The sequence below is a fragment of the Lindgomyces ingoldianus genome (assembly GCF_010093535.1).
Source record: "Lindgomyces ingoldianus strain ATCC 200398 unplaced genomic scaffold BDR25scaffold_3, whole genome shotgun sequence".
NCBI classification, from domain to species: domain Eukaryota; kingdom Fungi; phylum Ascomycota; class Dothideomycetes; order Pleosporales; family Lindgomycetaceae; genus Lindgomyces; species Lindgomyces ingoldianus.
The window spans coordinates 485,319-508,139 of record NW_022985164.1 but is presented as its reverse complement, the minus strand read 5'-3'; the positions used below and the strand labels follow the sequence as shown (position 1 = coordinate 508,139).

Here is a 22,821-nt window from a genome sequence, read left to right as displayed (position 1 = left end):
TCTGTCTTTAATATTAATAAGTATCTTAAACTAATAATAAGTAGTGCAGCTGCTAGAAAGAAGAAGCGCAGCAATGCTAGATAATGCTACGCACAAAATAATCTTATGTTAGGTCTAAAGATAAATATAAATAGTCTTATATAAAAAAGTCTTTCTAGTTCTGCTAGAGCCTTAAACAAAGTAGCAACTAAATTATAGTGTAGTAAAGATAGACTAAGTAACAGCATAAAAAACTTTTAGTTAGGCCTTATTTAGCTTATTATACACATTAGTATAATTAAGATTCTGCTTTATAGTGTTATAATTAAGCTGCTTAGCAACTAATAAATTAACAGCCTTCTACACCTAATATCTTTATAGCATAAGCATATTAAAATTAGAAAGGTTTTTTTTAAATAACTTAAGCATAGCTTAGTTAATTAGCTACAGGCATAGATCTTTTATAGAATTAGTAATGCTAGGAGGCAACACTATTTATTCTAAGCAGAGGGGCAGGTTGTTAGATAGATGTTAGAAAAACTTGTCTTATAACACTATAAAATTACCTACATTTTTAAAGACTAGGGCCTAAAGAAAGACGCAATGTAACTTAAAAGTAAGTGCTAAATGCTAAAGCTTAAGAAATATATACTACTATAATTTATCCTTAACTAAAAGATTAAAAGCTAAATAAGTGTTTTTAAAAGTAAGTTAAATTTAACTATTAACTATATAAAGATGTTTAAAACTAATTACGCCTAGGATTTATATAAAAAGCATTCTAAGATAGAAACACTCTCTAGAGAAAAAACTACAGAAGTAGACATAACTAATAAAGTACTAATTATGTTAGAACTAAGTCTATTTACTACTATCTTTCTTTAGATTCTAATAATACTAGGTTAGAAAGTCTTAGTAAAGAAAATTACACTTATTTATATAAAAAGCATTATACTTTAACTATTTTATTAATAATAATCTTTTCTGTTTAACTACAATCTCTACCTGTTTAGCACTATCCTTGTTATAAAAGGTGACTATATGCTGTTCTAGTAAATGCACTGCTAATTAAATAATAGAAGGCTTCTCTTTATAAACTTTAAACTTTATTAATTGCTAAACAGCCTTAGTTAGTCTAATATAGTGTATGTTTAGATACTAGGCAACTTTGTTCTTTTGCTAGATACAGATAACAACCTAATTAGTGCCTTTATAGATATACTTATATATATATTTAACTAACTTTATAAAGGCACAGACCTCTACGTTAACATGTGTGTTGTACTTATATAAAAGGTATAAACTATAAGGCACTACTTAGTAATTATTAACTATAATGTTTTAACTATAACACTTTACAACCTAAGTTAAACTAAGTTAACACTAATATATAAGATAACTGTTTCTACTAACTAAAGTCTTATTAGTGTATTCCTTTAGAAATTGCTTCTAACAGGTTGCTTAGAGAGAACGCTCTGTAGTCTGCATATAGAGCATGCTAGGATTTAAGGTTCTATATAGCCTATAAACTATAGTAGTTTTAATAATGTTACTTAAGACTTTATTTAAATCTTAAGCTTTTATAAAAAGCTTAGCTTATATAACTTAATTAATAAAGTTTAGATTAAGGAACTAATTATAGTAATTATAATATAAAAAAAGTAAAATATAAGTATAAAGTAAACCCTACTTCTAGTACTTAATAGTATACATAATACTAGTATACTAGCTAAATACATAGTTAGTCTAGAGGTCTGTAAGAAGGGAGTTAAGACGCAGCTTAAAAACGCGTGTGACTAGATCTAGCTAATCTAATAGCTAAAAGGACGTACTAATCTCCTGCTCTAACTCTAGCTATTTAGAATTAGCAGTAAAAGTAATAAATAAAGTAAGTTAACTAAGCTTTTAAATAATAGCTATAAAGTTCTAATAACACTATATAATAAAGTAACTACTGCTAATGTAACTTAAAAGAAAAATAGTCTAAATTTTAACTAAATTAGCTTAAAAGTTATTCTAATTTAATGTATTACACACTTTTTAATATAGATTAGCATGTAACTATTTTTAATTTACTATAATCTACTATAACTTTCTCTGTTTACACTAAGCTTAGCAGTTAACAATAAATTGCTAGAATAATAGACTATAATTAAAAAGCATAATAAGACTGCTATGCTAGGGAAATAGGTAAAATTAGTAATACTTAGAATTAGTTAGAGTATTCTAGGTGTAAGACATGTGTAAAGTACGCAGCTGTAAACTATAGTAAAACCTAAGAGTACTTTATAAAAACATTAAAACATAGTAGAGAGGCTAATATGCTGCATGTGTATGTTTAATCTTTTAGTATAGAGACTAACAGTGTCTTAGATTAGGGCTAAGTTAGTAGTAAAAAATAAAATTTTAGTTATAATTCTTAACTAGCTTATTATAGACTAGAGTAGTAATTTTCTTAGCAACAGGCAGGTTCTTTTAATGTTAATTAGCCCTAGCCTATATAATTAACTATAGTTATAGATTAAAAGTAATTTATAATTTTTTATCTTACTTATAAGCTTACTATAACTACTTATATATAGTTTTGTATATTTTAATTTAAGAATTATTGTAATTTGTCTTAACTATCTATAGTAGCTGCGTAAGTATAGTTAGATTAAGACTACTATTAGCCTAATGCCCTATACGCGCACTGTTAGCCTAGGCAGGATTATAAAAGTATAGCTGTGCGTAAGAGAGAACGTCCCCCTTAGTAGGCTCTAATAGGCTATACATATAGTACATCTTTTTTATAATCTAAAAAACCTTTACGCTTATGCTACACACACTTTAATTTATTTATTTATAGTTAGCTAACATAAAAGCTAAGGCTGTATTATATAATTAAAGATGCTTTTAAAAGGATTTGCTAAGTAGGTGCCTACTCTATAAAAGATAACACAGGAATAAAGGTAGATTTAAAAAGGTTAAAAGGTTAATATTACTTATTAGGCAACATATAAAGTACTAAGAAGAATCTGCCTAACTCTTATTAACCTACTTCTTAGGCTAGTAAAAGGCACTATAGTTAAAACAGCTACTTATAGAATTCTGCATTAGACTAAAGTTAATAAAAGTAATATAGTTTATAGTAGTAATAATATATACCTTTAGTAAATTATCTTATAAAAAACTAGCCCTTAGTTACTTTTAATCTCTACATATAAATAGAGATAGAGCAGGCTAATTTAAAGTATATTAAAAAAGTAGAAATTAGACAGGTCTTTATAAAGTTAGCTATATATTATAATAATATATATATATAAACAGTGTAGGAGGAGTAGAAGTTAGCGTAAAGGACTTAAAAAGAGTTAATTATATATTATAATAAATCTAGACAGATAGTGTAGAAGAAGTAAAAAAAGGCGTAAAAGTCTTAAAAAAGTCTTAATATATATAAAATAATTAATTAAGCACTAGCGTTCTGCTTAATGCAGTGTCACACCTAGCATGTGCAGGTTAGCCCTAGCATAGACCTAATTAGACTGTAGTAGCGCAAGCTTAAACGCGTTTTAAGAGTTATATATTAGAGTTAACATTAGCTAATAGCTAACACGCCTAAATAAAACTAGATATAAGCGCTAAAGAATATAATAATTATAATAAAGTAACATACTACACAGCTATGTCTATTACACTAGTAATAGAGAGCTCTAACTTTATTAGTAGAGAAGTTAGAAAAAGGTCTGTAGTTATTATAGACTAGGCAGAAAGTAGGTAATAAGTCTATATAGTAATAATATAAAGGGATAACACTATATAATAAGAAAAAAAGGATAGGTTAAGAGAGAAAGGTACTAATTAAAAAAAGTTAAAGCAGATTAGGGATAGATTAACTTTAAGTAAATTAAGATTCTACTTATTAAAATAAGGCGTAGTAAGGCTTATACTATACTAAATAAATTTATTTTTTTAAAGTCTCTAAAAGTATAACTTTTTTTAAAATAGCATTCTTATTAAGTTTAGAAAAAAACTTAATTAGGCTAAAAACTTTTAAGAAAAAATTTTATATAAAAAAGAATTTAAGCTATCTAAACTTATTATTCTAAGTAATAGAACACCTCTAAGCTCTTACCCCCTATGTAATAGTTTATAGTATGCAAATATGCTTTTAATTTTAATATAATTAGTATAGCTTTATAGCTTAAAGAAAAAAAGAAATAGTTAAAAGTGTTTTACATTAGGCTAATATTATGTTAGGTGTAATTTTAAGGCCTTTATAATCCTTTATAAAGGTTAGTAGATAACATAGGATAACTTAATACACTTATATACATTATAGATAGCTATAATATAGTAGCTTACTATAACTTATTATTATTATAAAGTAAAGTTAACTAAGGCTGTAAAAGTATTAAAGCAGATAATGTCTAGTTAGGAAAGATTAAAATAGGTTAGAGTAGATGTAAAGCTAAAGCCTAAAGTTGCACTACTATTTTGCTTAACTAGGGGGAGATCCTCTAGAACCCCCTTTTTACTTGCAGTAGGCTTTGCTTAGAAGGTCTTAGCAGAGCTAATTACATTTAGCAGGAAAAATTACACTATAGAAGTAATTTTTACACCCCTAACTGTGCAGTAGTTAATTATAATAGGAAAAAAAGAAGACTAGATTAAGCATGTAGCATAGCAGAACAATTACTTAAAGCTTAAAAACAAACAGTAACGCAGCTTTTTAGTTACTAATTTTCTACTAATTAAATCAATAGCTGGCTTATATCCAGACCAATAGGAGAGAGGGCTTGGCGGTAGAGATAGTGTAATATTTGATTCGTTCGCAACTCACTCTCGAATACTATCTTGTATCCTTAGTGCATTATCCGATACGGTAGCCAAGAGACAGCCTCTAGCTACGTTATTAATAGCCATTCCAGCAGAAGCCGAATAATTGTGAATTACAATGGCCTCACAGACATGACTGAGGAATTCGCTCAAAAGTCACGTGGGTTGACCGAGGTTGAAACACCATGTCTGGTTGGTACCATTTCGAGGTAGAGGTGATGGCGCTTGTTCACTTGATGAGCTAACATGAGCAGGTCGTATTCCCGATGTAACACTCCAATGTATTTTCAGTCTTCAATCACGGCCTCCACACTTCAAGATTAGTGTCGAGGTTGAAAAGCCTCACTGAGAGGGATTGGCGGATTTTGTAGCAGAAGAATACTTGGTGTTCTATTTCAGATCATGGGCATAGGTAGGCTCGCCTAGACCGAGTGAGTCCGGGTTTTCTCGCTAATTATTTGATGTAGGACAAAGGTTTCAAGTCGGCCAAAGAATGCACTGAGGCACAGTTTCTAGTGACTAAGAATAAGTGAGAAGCCAGCTAGGGGGACTGCAGCCACTAAATGCTAACTTGCTCAACTAGCACTCTGTTATGTTGCACCTGGGGTTCCCAGGATGTAACTGTCGTTTAATAATCTTCGATTTATCCAGGGAGCTGGGAGAGTTGTCGATGTTTGGACGCCAAGAGAAGCCTATCTTTCAGTGGTCGAGTATGTTCTGAAGAATGGTCTCTCATCGACCATCACTAACGCGCTTAAGCACAATTAGAGCTGGAGACACTTTCATTGCAGGCATACCCTTCGTCTTAACTTATTACAACCAAGATTGGGCCCTCCAAGAGAAGCCCAAATTTGCCAACAAATTGGCTGGCAGGAGAGTCGTCTAAGAGGGCTTCCAAGGACTCACCATCAAGCTTTTGCTAATAAAGAATCTAGTGAACTTAAACGAGATTGTACCTAACCCGATATCTCATAAGGCGTTTCCCACTGGCCTAGCAAATATGTTGCAACCTTATATCTCACAGTGGCAGATAACTCATACGCCACCAATCTTTCCTTTCCAGAGTTCCCGGGCATTTCCATGAAATATACCATCTTTTTCCTCTGGGGAGAGAAAGTCAGCATCGGCAAGGCCTGCAATGTTGGCATCCACATCCCAAAACCCTATGCCATACGGATAATCCTACGCTCAATTAGCAGAGTAAACATCATAGTAGGGCGGATTCCGGAAGGCAAAACTCACTGTCCCGAATACAAACTGGGATACGGGCACATCATGAGCGAGAAGCCCTTTTATCTGACGAGGATAAACAGGTCCAGCACTATCGTACCAAAATATACGATCGTCAGTGGGTGGCTTAGTTCTCTACTTCAAAGGTCCAATTACCGCGTTGCGTAAATTTTCCACGCCTCTTCCGCATCCATTGGGACGCCTAATAAAAAGCGATCTTCAATATCCGGAAATGCACCAGCCCCATGTGATATCCGCCAGTGAAGTTTCGGGAACTCGATAATGGTCCTTGAAGCCGTGATCGACGAAATCGCTCGCGCAGTCTCAAAGTAGAATTCCCCAAGACCAGATCTCAAAGGTGCTTCTGCCCATTAGTTACCACAGTACTTCTAAATTTTTAAAATACAAAAGCTAGTGAAGCGACCCACATGGTTTTGAATCGACCAGTCTCCCGTCAACCTTCATCAGTGGATCCGTAGGGTGGATGAATATAATTTCCCTCTCACTTGATCGATTTTGTAAATACTCCCAAAGCGGTCTGAACATCTTGTCTCCAGGATAGAGGGCTTCATGGTTTGTCAAAACACCTACGCCGACAGCACCTAATTCATTTAATGCGTATCTTACCTCCGCAATGCTTTCTTCGACATAAGGCAATGCTGTCACGGCGAGAAAGCTGAATCGATCCGGATACACCGTTACTAATGCCGAAGTGAACTCATTCAGGATTCGGGCGAGAGCTCGCGTTTTGGGTTTGTCTCCTGGGAAAGCATTGGCCTGTGGTGTCGAGATACAGAGAATGGAACGAGTGATGGAATGGGAGAGCATAAAGTTGAAGTGAGAGAGAATGTCCCAGGATGGTGTTTCTCGACCTCCCGCCAAAGGCTGAAGGTCGTGGAACCAGGAAGGCACAGGATGCACATGGGTATCGATCCGAGTTGCATTGGAGAAGGTTGGAACTCCGGAAATCGTTTGAGTAAATATCTTTTGGATGTCTGCAAGCGCGGAGGCCAGGAAAGGCAGAACTGTGAGATCAATATTGTCGCGCTTTGCGTTCTTCTTGATTCGCGCAATGTGTGCTGACTCTGCCATTGTGGACACAATAAGATGGACTATGAAGGCGACGAGAACATAGAGGCCTAAAATCCATTAGAAGGGCTTTACTCAAATGCTTTATGCCAGGGCTAAAAAGAGAATACCTTTTCGAAGGCTTAGAATACGTATATACCTTGGTAGAGACCGCTTACTGGGCATGAAATTGTGGGTTTCTTCGGGTGTTGTGCTCCACCGGCTCCCCACCCAATCAGACCGTGAATGTTGTTTAACCTCCAAATTTGAAAAAGATATGTGAATATATGTTGCCAACTAACATTAAATATGAACGAACTGTGCTGACTGTGCTCTCCGCGAAGGTCAGCAATTTTTCACAGGGAGCTCCGGAAGCCCTGTCAGTGTCGCCTCTCGCGTTGAGGGCGAGTTTGTATATAATAAAAATCAGTTGGAGTCTCCCTAAGGGTCAAAAGATGACGGAATCCTATGTTTGCACATCGCTGCAGGCTGTGTGGTGGCTGGAGTGGCGCATCCATTGCGGGAGGGCTTGGCAGTATTCGGTCTCGTCCACCTTGGAGATCGCTTCGTTTCAACTCAAAGCCAGCGCCCGACTTCCAGCTCCCTCCCACCGATGAACCCACCAAGTCAAGCCAGAGCCTCCTAAGGAGCCAAATGCTCGGTCATCGACACAGATTTCCCCACGACGAGCTCACTGGACAAGCTCAGCGGAACCCGGCCACCAATATTAGTCTACGAATCGAAACCGAAACAAGAATATATATATGCAAGGCAGGGAGGGCCGCTTGCCCACCGACAGACCAAGGAATTCGCTCAAGTGGCGCCCTTACTAATCAGAATGGCTCGTCAAGCCGCGTGGTTCTACGATGGTCTTTGGCCATTGTCCCGCAGTGGTGAATGAGCTTACATCGTCATGGGAGAACTTCTGCAGGTAGATTTATTTGTCTAGAATCGCAAGCGCGAGCATGGAAGACCTCAGTATTCAGTTTTGCTAATATACGCACGGTAGAAAACATCCCTCCCACAAAGCATACAGCCACCCGCTATCCTTCTGTTTTGATACACCATGCTCGTACAAATACTTCACTCTTATCACCTTCCGTATATGTACAACCCGGATTCCGTGATACATCTATCTGAGCCTTCTATGTCCGTGTTGACTAACGCTTCCGCCTAGCCCGGTCGCGGTCGCGTCGCTCTCGACTTCGATCCATGTCACTCTTGAATTCAGGCAACGCAAACTTGATGCCCCTCGCGCTGGCAAGTCGTTTCGCTTTCAGGTCCTTTTCCTTAGTCAGGAAACGCCCGCCAGCCCCTAGCAGCTTTCCATTCCTATTGATCTTAAGACTTCGGAGATATTCATCTGTCATGTCATCGGAACCTTCCGGCGTCAGATCTTTATGTAAAGCCTGCGACTCCGCCGATCGTTGGCGGACTCGATGAAGAGGTGGTAACCGTACCCCAAGCCTCGAAAGCGTGTTTGCATTGAACACACAACTGCCGGATCCGCTCTCTGCGAACATTCTGAACATTATGTCGACCTTATCTACGTCTTCAGTTTCCAAACTGAACCTGTTCGTACGGAACCCAGTCTGATGTTGTTCTGGTTGGCCGAAACAAGGGACTAGGGAATGTCCGTGTCCACCATCAACATCAAACGTGAAGAACTCGAAGCTCGGAGCTGAAGGCCTCGTTCTCCCTCCCAGGACCACAACGTTTCCACGTCGTGCAACCGTCTCGTCAACCATGACCTCGCCAGAATTGCCTAATGCCTTGTCAGAGAAGTTGATTGAATTTATCCTGCCTCTCTCTCGCGCCTCGAGGAACGGATAGCTCGTTACAATGATTACTAGCAACACTAGCGATCTCTGGAATATCATGGCTTCTCTCGAAGGGTCACTATCGTCCCCAGCACCTTCCTGTTTTAGAGATTTCGTGGTCACCATCCAGTATGTTGTACCGTCCACTGGAATACACTGAAACAGGCTCTCATCTTGCCGCGCCAACCTCCAGTACTCGAACTTGGTCTTTGGGAAATAATGTCTCAATAGTGGAGCAACTAGAAAACTTGCGGCTTCCATCCTCGTCCCGTCCATGTAGCCGTACGCGGAAAAATGGTTTTTGAAGTTGCAGTAAGACAGGGCAAGAGGCTTTGGGAAGATTGGTATTGGCGATGGGATTTGCAGCCGATCTTGCGAGTCTGGGTCGGTCGATTGTTCCCTCTCAAGCTTCACTGCCATCCCACCCAATGAAGAGACGGGGTTGGACAACGACTCTGGATACAAGAATTCATCTTCGTCTAGCCCCGATGCCTCCGGAGTTGGCGGATCCATGGGCTAACAACAATTAAAGAAGCGAAGAGTTGTTGTTCGTGTATGTGAGATGTTTGGGTTGTATTGGCAGAGATTTTATATCTACGCCGAGGAGATGAAGCTTTCGAATTGCTGTTTGAGGTGATAGTAGCCGGTTGATTGATCACAAATAGACTGACTTTGTTGCACTTTAGGAGATGGGGCTCTTGGCCACGTGTTTCGCTGCCGGATTTGTCCCTTTAAAATCTCGATGCAGATCATTCCAAACCTCCCTGTCGAAGAGGTGACTAGATGGTTTTCTTCTGTTGTTCAAAATCAGCAGCGAAATATTTCTGTCAACAATTTTCTAATTGGGAAGACGCATACGCGAAGGGAAAGGGAGGTGAATGCTCCGTGGTTCATAAGTCTACCCACCAGGCGACAACCTGACGTCAACAGCAACACCCGTTTGCGACGTTTATTCACGGTCTGCCACGGAAACTTTCCTCGATACAAAAGGAAGCGATTTCGATATCGGTGGCGCTCTTCGACCGCCGGTTCATCGACTGCCACACCGCCCGATCTCTCTACCAAGTATGCGGTAGATCTGGCACATTCGAGATTCTTATGCGAATTTCACTTTCTTCGTTAGTTGAGAGTGAGTTTCTTTAGTGAAAGTGGCGCGGAGAGGGCTATGTTCACTCGATGAAGCAGGTGAATTGCTCGGGCGAGGAAAGTGCAGATTCTCGTCACTTCCAATTCTTTACACAAGCCCTGATCTGGACCCGATCTTTATATCCCCGCACGAGGCTACCTAGGTCAGATATAGGGCGCAATTTCCTCTTTCACTTTGATGGTGATTTCACGGCTATTGAGTTGTCCAATTAGGGTGGTGTCGTTTTCATATTTTTCATGGCATACATCAGATGCTTGTCACTTTCCTATGAGAATACAAGCATTTCCTTCCGTGATATCTATGAAATGAAGAGAATGAAGTTTAGGTACGAGCTAGCAGTAGTGAGCAGGCTAGGCGTGGATAAGTCTTGATAGATGCATGCAGGGGTGTCAAGAGAGTTCGAGCAGCATCATCAATGCGTGAATTGATCCTATTGGTTTGGGAATACTTTTGAGGAACTAACTATTACACCCTTTGAAGCTTCCTGTTGAAATGTAACTCCGGTGCCCAGTTGCACTGGAATCCCATAACGTCTACGGCCTTGGAGAGCAAGAAATCCCACCAACTTCCATTCCGCTGTCTATGTTCTCAGAAAGCAAGATACCCCACAAAAGCCCATCTCACCATCTTTCTCCTGAAATTTGACAACAAAGAAGGAGCAGACAATCTGAGCCAGTTGGGGCAGGATGAGAAATCGTGACACAATACCACGTATCTGAATCTGTCTTAGATGAATTAGGATGACCTATAGCAGAGCATGAACGAGTGTGTTCATGTCACCCTGATAGTAGCTTCCGGGTTGATCCACGATCCTGCCAGTTCGTTCTGGGCAGCCTGGCAAGTGGTGAACGGGACTGGTTTAATACGAGCATAAGCCCCCTAACAAAAGGGATACTGTCATTTTTTGCCTGTGAAATGGCATATTAGACCCTTTCCCACGTCCGTTACTTACCAATCTGCTAACTTACAATGCATATGGTTGCAACCGCTAGACTTCTCGATGCGAACACCACAGTTCGGACACAGCCTCACTCCCATTGACTTAATGGCGTCCTCGGATGCGCGGTCCTCGGCTCACTTAACGCTATTACAGGTCTTCCCTTGGTGCCCTGGTCGGTCGCACTTGATACACATCTCATACTTGCAGTATGGGCAAGCAATATGGCTATTGGATGATGCTTCTTCTTTCTCGTCTCTGTTTCCCATGGGCTTTCGTAAGAACACATTATACTTTAATTCATCGCTCGGGACACTGCCATCCTCGTCTAGCCCCTGCTCGATGTCCGGGCTAACACAGTTTCCGATGGAGAAATTCTGGCCGCAAATCAGGTTGGGACTTGTGTGGAAATCCTTGCTAGAGCAGAGAAAATGTTGCAAGAGTGCTTTGTCCTACCTAGAGATGGTAATTAGCATACACAAACAGTGGAAGAATTACTGAAGAGTCGGCGTCGGGTTACGTCTTTCTAAGTACTCCTACTACCTGGTACCTCGCTTTTGAAAGTTCCTGTAGCGTGCTGCGGGCGTCCCGATCATGAGAGCTGCAGGGGAACAGGGACGGTCGGGGATTGCTGCGCGAACCGCACAAATTCTAAAGGTAGCTGTGTGGTACTTACTTCTCGAAAAGAGCTCGGGAAACCAACTTCTTTGCTTCTTCAAATCCCATCACATAGGTACACTCGGAGTATGGACAGGCCAATTCGGCCACATCAAGGGTGCCATCTACCATCTTTGTTCGAACCATTTTCTCGACGCAGTCTCTGCAAATGTCCATGAAGTGACCACAGACGGCTTCACCTAATTTTCCGAAAGAGACTGGCGGCTTTTTCCTGGCACATATCTTGCAATCGCGTGCCTTTGGCCTCGGCACAAGTTTTGGCTTGCTTTGTAGTTTGACTGCGAGTTTGTTGACTCCTGCGGCGGTGGCAAATGGTCCTGGGTTATGAGTGCGAAGAGCGAGCGCCGCGTTGAGATTTGTTTGACAAATGTGTGTCTTGTGGATGCGACTTCGCTTGTCTTGATCAGTGTAGCCAACTTGACGGTGGGGCTTGGACCTAAATCGAGTCGTAGGCGTCATGCTGTCGTTGCTTAAATATCGTACGTTGATGTTTGGCGGTGGCCGCAGCATTTTTGAATAAGTAGCGTGAGGAGATTTATATTCGGTGGGCGCGTGGTATGTGCATTGCTCGTTTGCGCCGATTGCCAGGCCCTTCAGTGAAAATTGGTGTCACGTGCGAGCCGGTGGCTCGAGATGAGGACCCGAATCCACCATGGTATGGTGGCCATGACTTCGTGGTTTCACCTTGGTTCTAATTTCTTGAATGATTGGAAAGTAATGGTGAGGGCCGTGGTTTACTTTGCGGTTCAGAGCGAAAGGTTAGGTTGTTGAAGTAGAGTCTGAGGTCAATGTCGTACCTCTGAACCAAACTTGCTCTAACATAGCAAGATTCCTATGTTGTGAATGCTAATTCTTGTCGCATTCCTGGTACAGAAACCTTCCTTCCCTGTGCCTCAACAGCCCCTACTGCTGTTACTATAGCTCCTATACCTTCACCATATCCCCTTAGCCATTGCCATGGCCCTCACTGCCCCCGCCATCATAGATGTAAATAAATATTCTGCAACAGAGCACTTAGGCTTGACACAAAACACTTCACTTCATCAGCTTCTTACATAGCTGCATGCTTACACCACCTCTCCATTTGCAACAATTCTTACGTCATAATTTCGGCCTTTGGTTTTGTCGCTTTTATCCCCTCGTTCTCTCAATGACCATTGTTGGACATCAGGATGAGCTGGAAAGACATGAGCACCTTTACTTTTCTGATTCGAAACGCTTGGCATAAGGCATCATAGTCGTCTTTCTCCAATCCTAGTGATAATAGGGATATCGAAGATCCGAAAGCATATCTCAGCGTGCCATGTGATTAACTACCTTCCTTTAATATTAGAAACAGGCATCGATCGAGGACCTCCAATACAACCGCCACAACGCAACGTTCCGCTCCACAATCGGTAACCGGTCCGTTTACCCAACCCTTAAGTGCACCGCAACGAGCAATTTTCATTGATTTCCGATTATATGGATGGTTCTCCACTTTGTAATAACGGCAAGGCGTTTTCCAATATAACCACCTAGCATTATGCTGCTAGAAACATAAGTCTAGTATGCGAATTGCACTTATTCTGTCTCTTCCTTCCATTTAGATAGTTCATCCATGCCACTTAGATGATCAGCAGGTGAACTCATCTGTTTTAGGGGGCTAGGCGGGTATCCTTTGACACTTATACACGTGACATTTATGGTTCTCGTTGAGAGGAAAGTTATAAATTTGGTCCACTATACGGCTTACCTTGATATTCCTCTAACTTTGAGCCCAAGTGAGGACTAAAATGAGGTCTTCTTTGTTAATCACTCTCCTCTTGCAGGCGTTCGGAGGGCTAGTGGATGCCCACTGTACGATTTCCCCTAGCATACTTCAGCATCCCTAACTTTCCACACTTCTGACCTGTTGACTACATAGACACCTTCATGACGCTCCTGACAAACGGGACATTGAATGCTGAATGGCGGTACTTTAGGTAGGCAGCACCACGGCGCCTTCGTCACTAAAGCACTCCAACTCCACGCTCACGCCTTCGTACCACTCAGAAAGCTCCGCAAAGACGCCCTCTGCTACCCCTTCTACATCGCCGACACAACCAACACCAATATCCGTTGCAACTACCTGGAGAAGAACTCTTGGGCGGACGTCGAGACCTTAGTCATCAAAGCCGGGGAAACTGTTGGGTTTGGGATTGGCAAGGACTGTGCCTATGTACGCATCTCTTGTGGGTTTTTTTTTTGCCTCCAGGCTCTTGATAACTGTGTTGAGTAGTCTGACACGACAATCTACCATGCCGGTCCCGGACACGGATACCTCTCGCGCGCACCGAATGACGATCTTGCGACATACAAAGGCGATGGGAATTGGTTCAAGATTAAGCAATACGGCGTCCGAGATGCGAAGAATTGGGAACTTAACTCTGATACGCATTTTGTATGCGCACAATCTGCCGGAGCATTCGATTCGGATATATAAGGCTGATAGTGGTCGTAGATGAATTTTACGATTCCGAAAACGACACCCCCCGGGAAGTATCTTCTGCGAGGTGAGCAGATGTTTGGACTCCATCCAGGATACAACAAAACGCAGTTCTACCATTCATGTGCGCATATTGAAGTTGTTGGGCCCGGAGGCGGTATGGATCTTGAGGCTCGATGAGGTGGAATCGCTGGTAGCTAATAAAAGTGCATAGGTAAGCCAGGGCCAACGATCAAGCTGCCCGAGGATTACAATCCTCGTGACCCAGGTATGTCTTTCGATCTCGTATTTTGGATAGTAAAAGAGTTAGAACTTATGCATTCATAGGCATTATGTTCCCCGGAGAAATGGCTGCAACAGCACCTACTCAGATATACAATATCGCTACGTATAAGAATCCAGGTCCTGCAGTTTGGACTGGTTGAATCGCAGAGTTCGGGAACCCGAAGATTGGATATGGTTCGAACTTGAGGTCATTTGAGAGTGACAACTGATTCACGGACGCTCATTCTTCGTTATGATGCCCAAGGGCCTGTTTGATGTTTACAAGCGACTTGTCGAGAGATTTGCGCGCTTATAAAGTGAGAGAAATGATACTGTTCATCATTAACTCATGCCTACCTCATAATCATACCACGTCCTCGCTCATAAATCCTCTCATCTCGTCTTTTCTCACACTACCGATCCTTGCTCTCCCCGCTTCCCACCTCCGGAACTTCGCCACAACCGTCCCGTTCACAGTCCCATTAAACCCTACATACTCACTCAGGCTGGGCGGCAAATCCTCAACCTTTGTCCCCCAAGAACTCTCATTTCTTCCTAATGTAAGCACGAGCTCCTTGCCTTCCGTAAAGAAAGAGTGATCGATCCAATTCTTAGTATACGGTTCGCCATTCAGCGTGGCGCTCTGAATGTAGATAGTCTGGTATGTCGGATCATAGTTTACGTTGCGGATAATGGCGGTTTTACCCGTGAGAGGCGATTTGATGGAAACAGATTCGAAGAAGGGTGGAGTGATGAGGTAGACATTTTGGCCGGGGTTGGGGAAAAGCCCCATCATCGACATTGCAACGAATGAGCCCATAGCACCACTATCGTCATTTCCTGGCAAACCGTCGTGGGTTGGGGCGAAGAAACGAGGAATGTAAAAGTGGCTGCGGAGGGCGGATAACGCTGGGCGTCCGGCATAGTGGTATTGGAACACGGTGAGGAAGGAAGGCTGAGAAAATAAGTCAGAGCCAGGTGGAGCTCATATAAGTTAACACATACCTCGTTTCCGATGTAGGTTATGTTGAAGTCGTGCAAATAATCCAATCTTTTGACGAAGGCAGATGGTCCACCATATAGCGATATCAAACCTGCTTGGTCCCCGGGTACATAGCTATGTAGAGTCAGTGGTAGAGGCAAGGACGATATGGGCCTGGTAACTCACAAGCCATACTCCCACAGACTAGATTCAAACGTTTCTTGACCTGTATTCTGAAGCGAACACACGCGATTGGGGTTCGGATCGATGTTTGAACACCACAAAGGATCCTGCGTAAACCATGTCCCGTTCATGAATTTCCCCTGAAAAAAACCTGTAAACCCTGTATCAGCTCCCCCAGTTAAAAGGAAAGACTTTTGATCCTTGAAGTATAAGTTGCGCCAGTTGCTACTTCGACCCACATATTTCTCGACATCATTCTCCTTACCCCCAAGACCTTTCGCCATTTGCGCAATACAGAAGTCGTTATAGGCGTATTCGAGAGTGCGAGAAACACTTCGAGTCATTGTTCCAAAGCCTTTGTGATCGAAGTCCTGAGTGGGAATATAACCTAGCGATTTCCAGTTGTCCAAGCCACCGCGGCCTTCGTTTGACCAATCATAAGGCTCGACCTCGGCGTCTTTAACAACTGCTTCGTAGCCTTTATCCCAGTCAACCCCGCCCGTAAGGCCTTTGATGAAACCGTCCGTAAGTATAACATCCGCATTCGAACCACCTTGCGTGAAGCCTTTGCACAAGGACATGCGGCAGTCAGGTAACCACCCCTCGTGTTTGTACGTATCGATCAATGAGCGAATCATTTGGGTAATACCATTGGGGTCAAGAATCGTGAGGAATGGTAACTGAGATCTGAAGCTGTCCCAAAGGCAATAGAATGAGTCGAAGTAAGGCTCGGTGCTCGACCATTTGGGGTTCTCGCCGGTATAGTTTTGTGGATTGACCATGGTTCTATAGATGCCAGAATAAAAGTTAGTAATTAATGATTTGCTAACCCCGGTCGTCGAGATACTGATAGGTTTGAGCTTCTCTCTCCAAGAATCTTCCGCTGCCTTCTGAGTGGAGGCGAAATCGAAATCTGGTATCTCGGATTCAGCGCTATTGCATGCTTGCTCACTGCTGATGAGACTAACAGCAATGCGCGCGAGGACACCCTCTATGGGATTGGATGTGAAACGAATGAAGCCTCCTCCTGGGAGAGGGTAATTATTGATGGATCGAGAAATCCTGAGATCTTTGACGTCTGAGCTTGCGCGACTATTGACGAAGATTCCGTTGTCGCGGATATCAGCCCCCTTGAAATCAGCGCAGAAAAATGCAACCCAATTTCCAGACCCAAAACTTGGCAGGAAACGGGCGCTGCCAGTCATGCGGCCAGTCTTCGCGTCAACAGAGATTGTAGCATTGTCTTGACGGGAGTCCGCTAGGTCTGTGAGGTCTAGCAGCAGGAGAGGACTTTGGGTGTTATTTCCAATAGCTGGGAATCTGAAACGAAACAAGGATGTATGCTGAGCAGTAGTCATGTCCGCCGCGACTCCACTGGACAGAGTCAAGGCAAAATAGCCGGGAGTAGATTTCACCGAATCTGCTTGGTATGGAATTTTGCGGGTCTTCTTCGGATACACGCATCGATTCAAGTCATCGCCTGGGCACGATGCGTAGGGAAAGAATGCGAAATTACCAAGTGATGGGCTACCTCCTTAATGTTTATCAGCACCAGACTTGAGCTTTATCTAAATCATATTGCTGTACAGACCTGTTCCGGAATCGTGCATAGTGCTGAAACCCGTCACATTTCCGTTTTCGGTTGTAAATCCTCCTTGGTTGCTCCCGGAGTCCACATCCGCGACAGCTTTTGCCATGCCTACAGGAAGCAAGTCAGAGGACGTCGTGATCATTTCTTGCGGTAATTTCTTACCATATGGTAGAGTTGCTCCGGCAAATACGTTTCCTGCAAAATTAACAACGGTTCTACCAAGCATATTTGGTATGCAAACCTCCATTAGCACTCCCAATCAGTGGGTTAACGTATTGGAGATTATCGAGAGTAGTATTAGTCGAATTTTGCGCAAATGCAAGTGTGGAAAAGAATGTCGAAAAGAGAAGGAATATGGTGCCAGTTGTGGCCATCGTGAAAGGTCCATAGAACAATGAAAGACGAGAAGCTGGAGAAGAAATGGACGTGGGCGGACACCAAATAATATTCTGCTGGTAAATGCAGGTACCCGGACAATTAGAGTAGTGGGATTGATAAGACAATATCATGCGGGGAAGGTGGGATAGCTAGATCAGAAGCGCCCACAAGGTGACATCGTGGGTATAGGATAATGCGTGAATGGGATCCCGGTCAAATCCAATCAAACTAGATTAGGGGACGGAGGTGCTGAGACCAGACCACAGAACTTCCTATATAATGTGGGACTACCTGGACAACTGACGACTTTCCTTGCATTCCAGCTATATGCTACTTGATTCGTTTCTGCAGATGCTAATTTCCAGTCAGTCGGTCTGCTCTGGTGACGACATGTCCGTTCGAGGACGTCGATATGCCTGTGTTTGCAACGTATCTAGCACTCTAATAACTGAAACAATGAGACAAAACCGATCATGAGGAACATTTCCGTGCAGGATGCTCACTAGCATACCGACCACCGTGATGCAATCTTTGTGGAGGGATGATCAATCTTGGGGTTCCGGGATGGTCTGCGCTGTGCGTTTCAGGGGCGGCTACGGCGGACTGTTAGCTGGTGAAGGGAAAAAACTAATTGCCAATTTAAAAATTCTTTACCCCGCACATAATTATAGCCTTTAGCTACTTATAACTTTATAATTATTTTATACACGTTTATACATGTTAATTTTATAATGCCTAGTAAGCATTTTTTAAATAGTTACATTGTACAAGTGCTTACTAATATAGTGGCAATGTAGAAGGACATCCTAAGATTAACCTTAAACTGTACTAACTTTATCTACTTAGGCTTTTCTATAAAGGTGTTACATATGCGTAGATAGCTACTTACTTTTTTAAAAAGTTTTAAGTCTGTGTTACTTTTTATATAATTAAGCAGCAGTTTTAAACATAGAATGTAAGGTAACACCTTCTTACTAAAGTTAAAGATAGAGTTAAGAATTAGATCTAAGTACTATTTTTTAAAGTTAAGCTTAAAAATTTAGATATGCTTTATATACTACATAATAAAAGCTTTTAAATTAAAAAATATATGCTTATATAACTTTAATTTAAGCTTAGATTACATAGAAAAGTGTAAAGTGTTAAATAAAGCTAGTAAGTAAATAAGCTTATATAATAACTTATTAGTTAAAAGCTAAAAAAAGGTATTATTAATAAGTATAAGTAAAGGTATCTTTATACACACTTTTATTAACATAGCTATATTATTATATAAGACTAGTTATTTTGCATCTATTATATAATAAACTATAAAGTAGTAGAGCGCTGCAAGCGCAACCTGCAGCAACACTGTAGGGAGTATATTATTCCTAGCCTAAACTTTATCTAGTCTATTAATAGCTATAGTAAGCTAAAACTGTACAGTGTAAAGATCTATGCATGTATTAACGCGTACTTATAATACATTGTATAGATTTATGTTAGAATCTCTGCCTACACTACTATTAGCTGCCTTTGCTAGTTTTTTAAGACACTTAAAAAAATAAAGTAGTAACTACATTTTATATAATCTAATTAAGAGATAGAGATAGTTATGCTAGTAAATGCTTATTACTAGCTTTAAAAGTTTATAAAGCCTAAGCTTTTATTTAATTAGTGCTACTTTTATAGCATAAGTACATTAAATTAGTAGATTAAAGCTTAGTAGTAGTAACTTTTAAAAAGCTTTTTTTTTATTAGTAAGTTAGTATTTTATATAATACTTATTACTTTATTTTACTTTAAGTAAAATTACTTTTACTACTTTTAAACCTAAGGCTTTTTTTTAAAAGATAGCTTAGCTAATTAGCTTACTATTTATGCTATATATATTCTTATACTTTATAAGAAACTATATAGCTTTATATAACTATAAAACGCATATTTAATTTAAAGGTAGAAAAACTATCTAAACAGTATAGTTAAAAAGCCTTTTATGCTTTATTACTATTTTAAAGCTTATGTCTAGAACTAGGCTCTTTTATTTAATGCTAATTAGCTTTATATAATTAAAAGAAAGGTTAATAGTTAGAATATAAATGCCTACCTTCTACAAGATATGCTTTAGTAGTGCAATAGGGTACTAGATTTGCTTAAATTTAACAGCGTAGCTACAGCTTACTCTAACTTTTAGAATTATATAACACTATATCTAGATGTTTATCTTTAGCTTTAAGCAAAAGCATAATACTATATCTAGAATAGTCTTTAGCCTATACTGTCTCTGCTTAAGTCACCTATTAAAGCGTAAAATTAGTAGGTAAGGTTTTATATAATATACTTAATATAAAAGTATCTAATTTAACTAAAGTAATTAAAACATAGTTTAAGATGTTAATCTTAAAACTAACTTTAGTAAAAAAATGCTTATTAATTCTAATCTAGCTTAGTAAATTTATGTAGATGCAGTAACTAAGCCTTTATTTTTTTTATAGTATGTTTAAATTTTTTATAGTTTTTTTTTTAGTTCTTTCTTTAGTTTTTTTCCTTATATAATATATAATTTATTGTTACTATAAGTGCCTAAGATAAGTTTTATCCTACTATAAGATAGTCTTATAGTAAGTAGTCTACTAAATATAAGTTTTATTTAGACTATAGTGTTTAAATTTAACCTTTTACACTTATATAAATTATATAAGATAAAGAAGAGATAATCTATCTAAAAAATACACTTAAAAGTGTAAAAAAAGAAATGTTTATCTCTTTTATATAAGCTACTTTACATACACTAGTAGAATTAGCATATTAGTAGTTAATCTAGCGTACATCTTTGCTTCTTATTTAAGGCTATATAATAGCTAAGCTCTCTATTCTTATAATCCTTTACTTTGTATAATATAAGGTAATTAATAAGTGTAAGCAAATTAATAGTATTAAACAGCTATGTATAATACCCTCTTATATATTAGCTAATATCTAATACATAGTAAATTAGACCTAGATATAGCTTTAAAACGCGCCTTTTATAAGCTATACTAAGTTTATTAAGAATAGCCTTCTTAAAAAGCTTATATAATTTAATTCTTTAATTACTAAAGGCTATTCTAAACTATATTTTATTATAAATGTTAGTAAAGATTATGTTACATATCTTTTAAAAAGTGCTAAAGATTATTATATAATTAAGAACTTACTAAAAAGTAAATACTTTAAAAAAGGTAACTAAAGCATAACTTTATACCTAGTATATAAGGCAACTATAGTAGCTTAGAATAAGATCTTTTTATATAAACCCCCTACTAAGTAGACTAAAGTTAAGAAGGAGAAAAAGCTAGTAAAAAAGAAAAAAGTTAAGTAGAAATTAAGCTTTATTAAAAATAAAAAAAATAAAGAAATGCTTTTATATAATTATAAGTAAGCACTATCTTAGCTATCTAATGTTAATTCTTAAGTGCCTTATTAGCTTTACAGTATTAAGAAGTAGTATGTTTTATATAATAATTTAATTTATTTTTTTTATTTACTAGCTTAGTTTAGTTTTACTGTTTAACAGCTACTTATCTTAGTTACTGCGCAGAGGTACAGGCCTTAACTAAGTGCTACAGACATCTCTACATAGCTAGGTGCTATAGACAACCTTTATAGCTAAAGCGCTTTACTACTTTTAAAAGAAATATTATATATACTTTAAGCTAGAACTATTACATTATTAGCTAAAGCTTTAGCAAGTTTATTTTTAATAAAAATAAGCTGCTACTATAAACTATTACTAGCACTACTAATCTCTAGGTTGTAGCCTAAATATAAAAGTCTACTAGCTAGCTTATTATTACCTCTTTCTTTTATAAAGTAGTAACTAGCATAGTTACGCTATTTATAATTGCTACATGCTCTACTAAAGTGCCCCTTAGCGCAGCAGCACTCTAGGAACGGTTGTGGGCCCGAGACAGCGCCATAGCATGCGCTGCACAGGTTGTCCACTGCCTTTCTACAAGATTGTATAAGAATAGCGTTAATATATAAAGGCCTATGCAAAGCTATTTAATAAGGGGATATACTACTATATATAAACTCTACATCCTGCCTTAGAAGAGCTAGCAATGCACAGGCCTGTGGACTATAAGCTAGTAGGGCTAGCTACTGCTGTCTTATATGTAGAATAAGATTAACATTAGCGCTAGCTTAGTTAGCAGCAGCAACAGCAGCATTATAGAAAATAAAAGCCTTATTTTAAGTGTTAGCTTTATATAATAAAAGTAATTAAAATACTGTAGGCTTAATGCCTATATTATTATTATTATTATTGTTGTTGCTGCTGCTGCTGCTGTTGCTATTGCTGCTATTATTGCTATTATTACTGTTGTTGTTACTGCTACTGCTGTAGTAGTAGTAGATGTAGAAGAGTAGTAGTGGCAGTAAGTATCTACAATTATTGTACAACGCTGTAGTAAAGGCAGTTGCTATAAAGGGCAGTTGCAATATAGTTACGTAAAACAACTCTTTACTCCTTAGATCTTTAAAAAACATTGTACAAATGTGTTATAGTATATTTTGCCTAGTAAAATACTATAGTGTTTTATACCTAAAATGCTTCTAAGTGATTAGCGATTAGTTTTTTCCCTTCACCAGCTAACAGTCCGCCGTAGGCGGCGGCAGACTGTGCAACAAATATCGCTAGCGTACCTTACAGGCAAGTTGGCCACACACGCGAGTTGGCCACTCTGCTAAGACCCTACTAAAACTATGCACTTGTCTATAATACAACGTAATATCTTAATAACAACAAAATATAAGACCTTGTAAAGAAACTAGATTATATCTTACACTTTAAGCTAACATACTTTACAGGCGAGTTGCTTACACACCTAAGTTACTTACTTTTGCTAAGACCCTACTAAACTACTCTTTCTACACTAATGCATTCCCTATAACACTACTTAGATGCGCTAAAAGAATGTTAGATATAGCTTACACTTTAAGCTTTTAAATAAAACATAAAACTCTTAAAAAAATGTGCTATAGCTATATATAAAGTCTTATAAAAAATAATAAATAACTATAGCACTAGATAACTTTTATAAGCTAATTTTACAGCTAAATTATAAAGGCTAGGTAATAAAAAAAGCAGGTAATTATTAAGACTATACTTAAGCTATATGCGTAAAGAATTTCCTCTTAGATAGCATTTATAGCTAATATAGCTAATTCTTTACGCGCTAAGCATAATCTAGGCTATGTTTACATAAACTAGCCTAGTATGTTTATAAAGCGTTATTTAAAGCTTAAAGTAATGTTTA

The 22,821-nt window shown here is 39.1% G+C and overlaps 5 protein-coding genes across 5 annotated transcripts; 1 reads left to right on the top strand and 4 right to left on the bottom strand.

The window, feature by feature from the left end:
* Positions 1-5,832: 5,832 nt before the first annotated feature.
* On the bottom strand, positions 5,833-7,119 carry BDR25DRAFT_321802 (amidohydrolase 2; the record flags this gene model as incomplete). The annotated part of the gene is made up of 4 exons (XM_033691991.1): positions 5,833-5,979; positions 6,040-6,118; positions 6,184-6,388; positions 6,456-7,119. The coding sequence occupies 4 exons, from the start codon at positions 7,117-7,119 to the stop codon at positions 5,833-5,835; spliced, it is 1,095 nt and encodes a 364-aa protein (XP_033553133.1).
* A 1,136-nt stretch (positions 7,120-8,255) lies between these two features.
* Positions 8,256-9,538, bottom strand: BDR25DRAFT_339360 (uncharacterized protein; the record flags this gene model as incomplete). The annotated part of the gene is made up of 1 exon (XM_033693375.1): positions 8,256-9,538. Exon 1 carries the CDS (start codon positions 9,426-9,428, stop codon positions 8,256-8,258), a length of 1,173 nt encoding a protein of 390 aa, XP_033553132.1. The 5' UTR covers positions 9,429-9,538.
* Positions 9,539-11,451: 1,913 nt separating this feature from the next.
* Positions 11,452-12,136, bottom strand: BDR25DRAFT_309707 (uncharacterized protein; the record flags this gene model as incomplete). Its single annotated transcript, XM_033691109.1, has 2 exons — positions 11,452-11,455; positions 11,676-12,136. 2 exons carry the CDS (start codon positions 12,134-12,136, stop codon positions 11,452-11,454), a joined length of 465 nt encoding a protein of 154 aa, XP_033553131.1.
* A 1,618-nt stretch (positions 12,137-13,754) lies between these two features.
* Positions 13,755-14,303, top strand: BDR25DRAFT_197593 (uncharacterized protein; the record flags this gene model as incomplete). Its single annotated transcript, XM_033684356.1, has 3 exons — positions 13,755-13,877; positions 13,938-14,099; positions 14,160-14,303. Coding segments are annotated over 3 exons (429 nt in total), but the record flags the coding sequence as incomplete, so codon positions are not given.
* A 346-nt stretch (positions 14,304-14,649) lies between these two features.
* Positions 14,650-17,183, bottom strand: BDR25DRAFT_331165 (uncharacterized protein; the record flags this gene model as incomplete). Its single annotated transcript, XM_033692608.1, has 5 exons — positions 14,650-14,676; positions 14,821-15,363; positions 15,414-15,525; positions 15,577-17,107; positions 17,165-17,183. The coding sequence occupies 5 exons, from the start codon at positions 17,181-17,183 to the stop codon at positions 14,650-14,652; spliced, it is 2,232 nt and encodes a 743-aa protein (XP_033553129.1).
* Between the last annotated feature and the right edge of the window lie 5,638 nt (positions 17,184-22,821).